The sequence below is a fragment of the Ovis canadensis genome, chromosome X (genome assembly GCF_042477335.2).
Source record: "Ovis canadensis isolate MfBH-ARS-UI-01 breed Bighorn chromosome X, ARS-UI_OviCan_v2, whole genome shotgun sequence".
Classification (NCBI taxonomy): Eukaryota; Metazoa; Chordata; class Mammalia; order Artiodactyla; family Bovidae; genus Ovis; species Ovis canadensis.
Window position 1 is genome coordinate 8,893,750 of NC_091727.1, and position 10,937 is coordinate 8,904,686.

The 10,937-nt window shown below is 40.7% G+C and overlaps 1 protein-coding gene across 1 annotated transcript; it reads left to right on the plus strand.

The window, feature by feature from the left end:
* Nucleotides 1-9,019: 9,019 nt before the first annotated feature.
* On the plus strand, nt 9,020-9,661 carry CLDN34 (claudin 34). Its single transcript, XM_070289974.1, has one exon. The coding sequence runs from the start codon at nt 9,020-9,022 to the stop codon at nt 9,659-9,661; it is 642 nt and encodes a 213-aa protein (XP_070146075.1).
* The last annotated feature ends 1,276 nt before the right edge of the window (nt 9,662-10,937 follow it).

Genomic DNA, 10,937 nt, shown 5'->3' on the forward strand with positions numbered 1-10,937 from the left:
GGTTTTAGAAAAGGCAGAGGAACCAGAGATCAAATTGCCAACATCCGCTGGATCATCGAAAAAGCAAGAGAGTTCCAAAAAAACATCTATTTTTGCTTTATTGACGATGCCAAAGCCTTTGATTGTGTAGATCACAATAAACTGTGGAAAATTCTGAAAGAGATGGGAATACCAGACCACCTGACCTGCCTCTTGAGAAACCTGTATGCAGGTCAGGAAGCAACAGTTAGAACTGGACATGAAACAACAGGCTGGTTCCAAATAAGAAAAGGAGTACGTCAAGGCTGTATATTGTCACCCTGCTTATTTAACTTATATGCAGAGTACATCATGAGAAATGCTGGGCTGGAGGAAGCACAAGCTGGAATCAAGATTTCTGGGAGAAATATCAATAACCTCAGATAGGCAGATGACACCACCCTTATGGCAGAAAGTGAAGAACTAAAGAGCCTCTTGATGAAAGTAAAAGAGGAAAGTGAAAAAGTTGGCTTAAAGTTCGACATTCAGAAAACGAAGATCATGGCATCCGGTCCCATCACTTCATGGCAAAGAGATGGGGAAACAGTGGACACAGTGGCTGACTTTATTTTTTTGGGCTCCAAAATCACTGCAGATGGTGATTGCAGCCATGAAATTAAAAGACGCTTACTCCTTGGAAGGAAAGTTATAACCAACCTAGACAGCATATTAAAAAGCAGAGACATTACTTTGCCAATAAACGTCCGTCAAGGCTATGGTTTTTCCAGTGGTCAGGTATGGATGTGAGAGTTGGACTATAAAGAAAGCTGAGCACCAAAGAATTGATGCTTTTGAACTGCGGTCTTGGAGAAGACTCTTGAGAGTCCCTTGGACTGCAAGGAGATCCAACCAGTCCATCCTAAAGGAGATCAGACCTGGGTGTTCACTGGAAGGACTGATGTTGAAGCTGAAACTCCAATACTTTGGCCACCTGATGCGGAGAACTGACTCATTTGAAAAGACCCTGATGCTGGGAAAGATTGAGGGCAGGAGGAGAAGGGGACAACAGAGGATGAGATGGTTGGATGGCAGCACCAACTTGATGGACATGGGTTTGAGTGGACTCCGGGAGTTGGTGATGGACAGGGAGGCCTGGTGTGCTGCGGTTCATGGGATTGCAGAGTCAGACACAACTGAGTGACTGAACTGAACTTATTGAAATAATTCATATGCCATAAATATTTTCCCTTTTTAGTGTATAATTCAGTGGTTTTTAGTAGATTCAGAGTTGTGCATCTATCACCATAATTTAATTCTAGCTAGAACATTTTCATCACCTCAGAAAGAAACTCATAAGCAGTCACTCCCTATCTCCCAAACCCCTCAGCACTTGGCAACAGTAATCTACTTTCTGTTTGCATGGATTGGCCAATTCTGGACATTTTCTATCAATAGAATTATACCATACACAGCTTTTGTGACTGGCTTCTTTAACTCCTATAATGTTTTCAGGATTGCAAGTTTCATCCATGTTGTAGCATGTATCAATACTTCTTTTCCTGGCTGAATCATATTCTACTGTATTGATATACCATATTTTGTTTATTCACTTATAGCTCACTTGCCTTCACCTTGTAGAATAGGCCCATGCTTCTTCTACGTTATTTCCAGGCCACAGAAACAAGCACCTAAATGGAGATGGGGGAGGGCAGGGACCCACTGAACACTATTTTTTAAAAATCTCAATTTCAGTAAATTTTGGCATTCTGAGTTGAAAAAAAAAAAACTCAACATTCAAAAAACTAAGATCATGGCATCTGGTCCTATCACTTCATGGCAAATAGTTGGGGAAACAATGGAAACAGTGAGAAACTTAATTTTCTTGGGCTCCAAAATCACTGCAGATGGTGACTGCAGCCATGAAATCAAAAGATGCTTGCTCTTTGGAAGAAAAGCTATCACCAACCTAGACAACATATTAAAAAGCAGAGGTGTTACTTTCCAACAAAGGTCCATCTAGTCAAAGCTTGGTTTTTCCAGTAGTTATGTACGGATGGGAGAAGGCAATGGCAACCCACTCTGGTGCTCTTGCTTGGAAAATCCCATGGATGGAGGAGCCTGGTAGGCTGCAGTCCATGGGGTCCCAAAAAGTCAAACATGACTAAGCGACTTCACTTTCACTTTTTACTTTCATGCATTGGAGAAGGAAATGGCAACCCACTCCAGTGTTCTTGCCTGGAGAATCCCAGGGATGGTGGAGCCTAGTGGGCTGCCATCTATGGGGTCGCACAGAGTCGGACACAACTGAAGCAACTTAGCAGCAGCAGCATGTACAGATGTGAGAGTTGGAGTATAAAGAAAGCTGAGCACCAAAGAATTGATACTTTTGAACTATGGTGTTGGAGAAGACTATTGAGAGTCTCTTGGAATGGAAGGAGATCAAATCAGGAGAACAAGGCAGGAGGAAAAGGGCATAACAGAGGATGAGATGGTTGGATGGCATCACCGACTCAATGAACATTAGTTTGAGGAAGCTCCAGGAGTTGTTGATGGAAAGGGAAGCCTAGCATGCTGCGGTCCATTAGATTGTGAAGAGTCGGACACAACTAGTGACTGAACTGAACTGGGTTCCACATATAAGTGATAGGGTATAGTATTTGTCTTTTTCTGTCTGACTTATTTCACTTAGTATGATAGTCTCTTTCTTATTGCGTAGTCAGAGTCATGTCCGACTCTTTTGCAGCCCCATGCCCTGTAGCCCACTGGGCTTCTCTGTCCATGGACTTTCCCAGGCAAGAATCCTGGAGTAAGTAGCCAGCCCTTTCTCCAGGGGATCTTCCCAACCCAGGGATCAAACCTGGGTCTCCTGCATTGCAGGCGGATTCTTTACCACTGAGCCACCTGGGAAGCCCATGATAATCTCTAGGTGCATCCACACTGCTGCATTGTTTCATTCTTTTTTTTATGGCTGGGCGGTATTCCATTAAATAGGCAACATGTCATCTTTGTCCATTCACCTCTTGCTGGACTTTAGGTTGTTTCCATGTCTTGGCTCTTGTGTATAATGCTGCTGGAGACATAGGGGTGCAGGTATCTTTTTGAATTACAGTTTTGTCTGAGTATGTTCCCAAGAGTGGGATGCTAGATCATATGGTAATTCTGTATTTAGTTTTTTGAGAAACCTCTTTACTGTTCTTCATAGTGGCTGCAAATTTACATTTCCACCAACAGGGTTGGAGGATACCCTTTTCTCCACATCCTCTCCAGCATTTTAAACTATGTATTTTGGAAATCAGCTTTTTATTTAGCAGTACTAGGAAGTTTTTTCTTCTTTATTCTTCCTAATGTGGAATTGTGTTATGTCCCATTGTAAGTTTATAAAATGGTTTACTGTACATATTCTCTGCCTGGGTTTTCTTTTCCCTATTTGTCCCCATTGTAAGTTCACTTATAAAGCTCATTGGGTATGTGTGTTTCACTGACATGTGTATAATTTTATTGGGATAAATTTGTTACTGAAAAGTTGTACACAGAGGATTTCAGTGGCATTTAGGCTTGTATGTGAAATGTAGTCCTCACTACAATGAGTCATGGCTCATTGACATGATGTCTCATTTCTTACAGAAGTCCCATCTGAAGCTATCCCCTATCTTAGCAGCTACCTTATCTAGTCTGTACCGCCATACTCCCCTGGACCATCTGTGATCCAAGACTCAACAAGAAGGGCGTGTTTCCCATGAACTAAGGGTATGTTTCCTAATGTGTTTCTTGTCGTTGGTCTGTCTCGACTCAGTCTCCCCGATGTGGGCACCACTGCTGCTAATACCTCCATGTATAAGTTGCCATCACTTTTAAGAAAAAATGTCATTAACTCCAAGTAAGATGGGTTAGGTACCATGTCTGGGGGACAAGAGAAAGGGATGAGGGGACATACCTGAGGCAGTCACACAGATCTTAAAACTGAACTGTTAGAGTCTTTGGAGGAAATGTACTCCCCTCTGGCAGAGGGCCAGGAGACACAGAGAAGACCAGGTGAAGAGGGCATGCCACCATCAGCAACAGAAATGCTGCCATGGTGTCCGTGACCTAGCAACTGAGAATGCTCGAGGTGTGTACAGTGGATACAGAATGCGATGACTGCACAAGTCCAAGGAGAGAGCCTTGGCCTTACAGGCCAGACTAACTCACAGTGGTGCCAAAAGCTGTTCTGTGCTCAGAGTGAGGAGCCCAGGAGCAGAGAGCAGAGTGTGTAAGTGGGGGACATCTGCCCATAGGGAGGAGCTGCCCTTTGAACTAGCCACCCTCCTCACTAAATGCTTATTCCCTTGGAGACTGGTTAGTAGCTGCTCTGGCTTCGTTACTGTATATGTTTTGGTGTGGTAAAATAGACAAGAGATATATATTTTTTAACATCTATAAGCAGACTGTTCTGTGGCGTTAAGGATATTAACACTTGTGCAACCATATCACCAGCAATCTTCAGAACTTTTTCATCTCCTCAGACTGAAGCTAACTGAAACTCACCATTGAATGGGTCCGCCCCCCCTCCCCACCCAGCCCTGGTCACTGCTGTTTTATTTTCTGTGTCTGTGAATTGGACTAGTCTGGGTCCTACGAAAAGTGAAATCATTCAGTATTTGTCTCTCTCTACCTGGCTTATTTCTCTCAGCATAATTAGTCCTCAAGGTTCATCCTTTTTGTAACATGTGTCCAAGTTTCCTTCCATTCAAAAACTGAGAAATGCCCTGTTATATGGATCAACCACATGTTGTCTATCCATTCATCCGTGGGTGCAGAATTAGGTCACTTGCACATCTTAGCTATTGTGAATAATGCTATTAAAACATGAGTATACCACTATCTGAATCCCTCCCTTTGGGGTATGCTGTAAAGATTGGAGGCAAAAGGAAAAGGGGGTGACAGAGGATGACATGGTTAGATAGCATGAACAACTCAATGGACATGAGTTTAAGTAAACTCAAGGAGGTAGAAAATGATAGAGGAGCCTGGTGTGCTGCAGTCTGTGGAGTCACAAGGAGTCAGACTTGACTTACTGACTGAACAACAACAAATATGTCCATCCAGAAAAGAAATTCCTGAATCACGTGGTAAGTCTTTGTTTTAAAGAAACAATGTGCCATTTTTTACAGCACTTATACCAGCTTATAGTCCTACCAGAAAAGCACAAAGGTTCTGGTTTCTCCACATTGTGGCCAACAGTTTTCTGTTTGTGTAACAGCAATTCTGTTGAGTGTGAAGGAGCATTTTATTGAATGGAACACCTTTTAAGCAAGTCAAGTTAATAAGCAAGAGACTCTGATACAGATATGGAAGATAGAAAGATGTATGTAGTAGTTAATATAACTAGAAATGAACTTGTAAAAAGCATCCTTTGTGTCCCTCCTGTTTGACTTTTTATTCTACAAATATTGATTAAGCAGCTTCTCTGGTCCAAGCTTGGGTTTTGAGGGCATCTCTGTCTTAATCTTTGAATCATATTGTTTGAAAAAAACAAAGAGTCCTCTAAACATTTCTGGGAGCAGACAGATTTCAAGTTCTTGACGTATTATTGTACTGAAGAGATAGTGAAGTTGAAATGATCGAAGGGAAAATACAAGGGAAGTATTTGTATCCTGTAGATTGTGTGTGCTACATAAGGACTCCAACTTTCTGCTTACCTACTCACAGTGTCATCCTTCAGTATTGTAGTAATAGCTGACTGATGTCTTGTGAATATGATGGGGACTTGGAGCTGAATCTATAACTGGAGATAAAAGCTTTCATTTCTGTAACTTTGCCACATTCCCATTATGTGACAGTCACCTTGAGAGCTGACCTTGTTGGTCTCCCAAAAGGAGACACTCACAGCCTGATTACCACTAGTTCAGGTGGCCTTTCCTAGGATGACCACATCCATCCTAAAGAGTGACCAGGTCATTCTCAGTTTGGCTGAGGCCACCATGGATGGTACTTTGTCTCCCCATTGCACCCATTGCAAGAGTCTCTGACGACATCCCTCGCTCCAGCAGAAGGCACCTGAGATCACATTTCTTTCACCGACACTCTGTTTTTCAAAAGGTCTTTCTTTTGCCTTATTCAGTAGTTCTCACACCTTAGTTGCACAGTGGAACCGTCCTGGAGCTTTCAAAATCTCTGCCCTTTTCACTTACCCTGAGCAATGGACTGAATCCGTAGTTGGGAAGTGTTGCCCGTTTCCTCCTCTTCCTGGATGCTTTTCCTTTTCCAGATAGCTCTTTGAGCTTCCTGCCATTTTGCCCCTAAAAGGTGAGGTAGGATGATGTACTCTGAAGCCACTTTCCGTGTAACTTTAGGCAAGTTACTCAGCCTCTGTCCTGAGTGCTTCCACCTATAGAATGAGGATAAGAATACTCAGTAGTTCCTTAGAAAGGTAAATGGAGTCAATAAATATAAACCCTACAGAAGTGAAACTTTTCAAGACTATCAAGTGTGTAGGTGGATTCCACAAATGCAAAACTGTTTTTTTTTTTAATACTTACCATGGTGATACTAAAACACTATGTACCTTGCTTACTCTTACTCTCCCACAAGTATACAGTGGAGTCTTTCTCATTCTTTTGTTTTTCCTCTACCTTTTTGCACTGATCACTGAGAAAGGCTTTCTTATCTCTCCTTGCTATTCTTTGGAATTCTGCATTCAGATGAATATATCTTTCATTTTCTCCTCTGCCTTTAGCTTCTCTTCTTTCCTCAGCTATTTGTTAAGCCTTCTCAGACAGCCATTTTGCCTATTTGCATTTCCTTTTCTTGGAGATGGTCTTGATCATCACCTCCTGTATAAGAGGTTCTGTGAAATTTGAGGCTAAAAACAATGCCCTCTAAATTTTGTTTTGGGAAATAGTTAACTCTGTATAAAAATCTCTATGTTAACATGAGGTAGTGTATTATATGAATTAGTAATTTAAAATTTCTCAATTTTAATCTCTAATAAATAAAAGATTCAACCTGCCTTAACAGAATCTCCTGAGGGTCACAATAATTTTCTTTTCTCTTACTGTGGTAAATATACATAATATAAAAGCTGACCATTTTAACCATTTTTAAGTGTACAGTTCAGTGGCATTAACTACCTTTTTAATATTGTGCAACCATTACAAAATCCCCCTGCTCTTCCAACTTCTCATTTAATGGCTCCCTCTTCTTCTGCCAGGAATTACCAGTTGACTGCTCAACTCAGACACATTGTAACTTTCTGCTGTTCTGTTTCTCCCTCTGTTTTCAATTAATTGATGGATTAACTTTGCTGTAAGACTCAGAACTCAAACTGGGGTTCTGTAATAACCTAGAGGGGTAGGACTGGGTGGTAGGTGGGAGGGAGATTCAAGAGGCAGGGGACATATGTACACCCACGGTTAATTCATGTTAATTTAATTCATGTTGATGTATGACAGAAATCAAACTAATATTGTAAACCAATCATCAATCAATTAAGAAAAGTAATGGATGTTTTGGACAAAAAGTCAAAGTTGTGGAAAAGATGTTGTATGTGATGGGAATGTTGAAAACAGAGAGAGAAAAGTATGCATTTGTAAAGAAAGCTATTCAAAATACCTTGCTGAAAAACACATAAGTTGCAGATGTTAGTGTAGAAATGTTCATACTTCTGTGAAAATCAAGAAAGATATTTCCCTTTATATATTTGTAAACAGAATATATATCAAAACTCCAAAGATATCTGCATAGCAAACAGAAGCCCATGACTTACCTCTCGTTAATATTCATGTCCTTCAAAGCATTATTCTCTTGAATGTACTGTGGGTGCCAGGGAGGCTTTGGTTGCCCTGGGACAGCAGTCTGAGCCAACTTCTAAGTCTGGAAGCTGAGGTGGCATGCCATCTCCTTACTGTACTTGAATGTTTTCTGCTTAAAATGTTCAATTACCTGAACATTCAAATCCTTCCTAGCAGTAGTGAGTTAAGTGCACCCAGCTCAATTGTCTCGGTTCTTTGGCCATATGCCTCGTGGCCAAAATACCCAGAACAGAAGCAGTATTATATTTAATAAGGGCTTTTGAAAGCAGCACACAATCAAAAAAAAAAAGAAAAAATCTTAAGCAATTTAAATGGAACATTGGCAGAAATCAAGGGTGAGGCAGGAGCAAAGATTCAATGGAGGGCATTAAGGGGGTCCTAGGTGGGAGAGAGGAACAGGGTGAGAGATTTTGCCAGGGTGATACCAGCAGTCCCGTTATGGGCAGAATGTTCCAGATGGATGTGTGTTCATAAAGATCTTTTTATTTTTTAAATAATCGTCTATATATCAAATTGAAGAAACAATTTAGGGAGTTCCGTGGTGGTCCTGTGGTTGGGACTTTGCCTTCCAGTGCAGTACTGTGTGGGTGCGGGCCCCTTCATAACTCATTGAGTTCTGCATTAGATTATGTACTCCTTCCTAAATGTAACTGATTCTTCACAATACAAATAGCTTTCAGAACGCCTAACCCCGCTAACTCAGTTAAAGTAACCAAGTACTCGTACATGTTACAACATGGATGAACCTTGAGAAGAATCAAAACACAAAATATTGCCCCTCATACAAGTCTAGTCTACTCTGAATGCTGCCATATAGGCCTCTTGCAAGGATGTGCATAAATTACGTAACCAAGCCTTCTTGTTGCCCCTGAAATTTTTTCCCACTTTTCAATATTACAAAGAGACTGTGTTGACTATTTTTTTTGACTAAATGTTTGTGATCAATCTTAAGTTACATCTTTGGACAAATGCTCCGAAGTAGAACTGTCTGTTTGAAAATTTGCACATTTTAAGTCTTTTAGTAAATATTCCCAGATGGCCCTTCAGAAAATTTGCTTGGCCTCTGCTCCCCAGTGCAGAGCTTGAGGGTCAAATGTATCTGGTGAGAAATAATAGTACTTAAATCTCAAATACAGTACTGTTTATCCACAGCAGTGTAAACGTAGGGGAGGAGAATGGAGATAGCGGGTTGAGTGTGTTGTTCTAGGCCAAATTTTCCAAACTCATGATGTCCTGTATTTGTTTGCAGTTCCCTTGGGTACACATCTACCATGCCCTTGCTCATCAATAGTGCCAACTGCCAAATAGTAGGTTTTGTAGTCACCACTATTGGATGGATCCTCGGCACCACTTCCATGGGCTTCGTGGAGTGGCGAGTATGGTATCTAGACAACGCCTCACAATTCTCTGGTCTGGCCTGCATGGGAATGTGGAGAGTCTGTGTCTTCCGTCAAACCAACATCACCACAGCTATCTCATGTCACAGTTACAGCTACCATGATACTTACCTACCTCTTGATATCCGTGTTTCTCAAAACCTTTTACTGATGTCCAGCATTCTAGGACTCTTGGGGAAAGCCTCTGTTATTTTTGCACTAAAAAATGTGTCCATGGGAATTCTTGAGACTACTACTACCTACAAAGCATTTGTCATTTCAGGAATTCTCAACATAGCTGCTGGTATCTGTATCTCAGTTGCTGTCACCTGGAATTACCACTCTGTGATGACTGAAGAGGGTATTGTCTTCCCACCATCTTTCAATATACCCTTCAAGCCACATGCTCAGAAAATTGGCAACACTGTTACAGTGGCATGTCTAGCTGCCTTTGCACTGTTCTTAAGTGGGTGGTTTTTTCTCTCTTACAAATTACCCCTGGATAGCCAGGTGCATCCTGAAGTATCAGGAATGTAGATTCCTGTTTGCATTGACCTTACAAAAACAAACATTACCAAAAGTTTGTGGGAAATCTTACCATGATGCTTAATCGAATTTCCAAGGACTCAAGACCATGGCAATAAAGTTTTTGGCAGAAAGTAGTAAACCATTTACTTCAGTTGTAATCTGTGTCTGATTTGATTCATTGATTCAGTTAAGGAATTTCACTTACAAAATCTTTCCAATCTGCCAGTTTTTATTTTAATTATTGCCTAATCACAATACTATGAATCTAGTGTATGGAAATAACAGTTTCTGAAATTCTTACATTTCCCTCCTCAACTATTGCTAAAAACTGATTTATTTTCTATGTTCTGGTATTATACATCTGTCATATAAAAATTTCCATTATATGGAGAAGTAGAGATGGTAAAGGACAGGGAAGCCTGTCATGCTGTGGTCCATGGTGTTGCAGTTGGACATAACTGAGCAACAACAACGAGAAAATGAGGAATTCATTCCACTATATTACTGGACACCAGAATTAGTTAAATTGTTCTGTATAAGGTTTATGTATCCTTTCTTTCCCCCTTTTAAATCTTTTAAAATGATTATAAAGGAACATCTTGTCCCTTTATCCTAACAAAATGATTCCCTTGCTTAAAGAGTATTAACAGTTATTCCTTGTTATCAGTGAATACTTACAATTTTTAAACGCCTCAAAATAAATTCTTCAGATCTGTTTTTTTTCCTACACAAAGTACTCACAATGGCAAAAGTCTGAAACTAAAGCATCTCTCCTACCAACCTACCCTATCTGCCCTTTAAGAAAATTTTTAGATTTTTAAAATTTGTTGATGTTGTTCAGTTGCTGAGTTGTGTCCAACATTTTGCAACCCCATGGGCTGCAGCACACAAGGTTTCCCTGCCCTTCACCATCTCCCAGACCATCTTGTCCCCTGTCGTCCCCTTCTCCTGCTTTCAATCTTTCCCAGCATCAAGAGTCTTTTCTAATGAGTCAGCTCTTTGCATCAGGTAGCCAAATTATTGGAGCTTCAGCTTTAGCATCAGTCCTTCTAATGAATATTCAAGACTGTTTCCTTTAGGACTGACTGATTTTATATCCTTGCAGTCCAAAAGACTCTCTCAAAGAGTCTTGTCCAACACCACGATTCAAAAATTTCAGTTCTTTGGCACTCAGCTTTCTTTATGGTCCAACACTCACATTCATACACGACTACTGGAAAAAAAACATTGCTTTGATGAGATGGACCTTTGTCAGCAAAGTAATGTCTCTGCTTTTTAATAGGCT

Excerpts from the sequence above, each read along its gene's own strand:
- CLDN34 (XM_070289974.1), top strand. The coding sequence starts at position 9,020 with ATGCCCTTGCTCATCAATAGTGCCAACTGCCAAATAGTAGGTTTTGTA.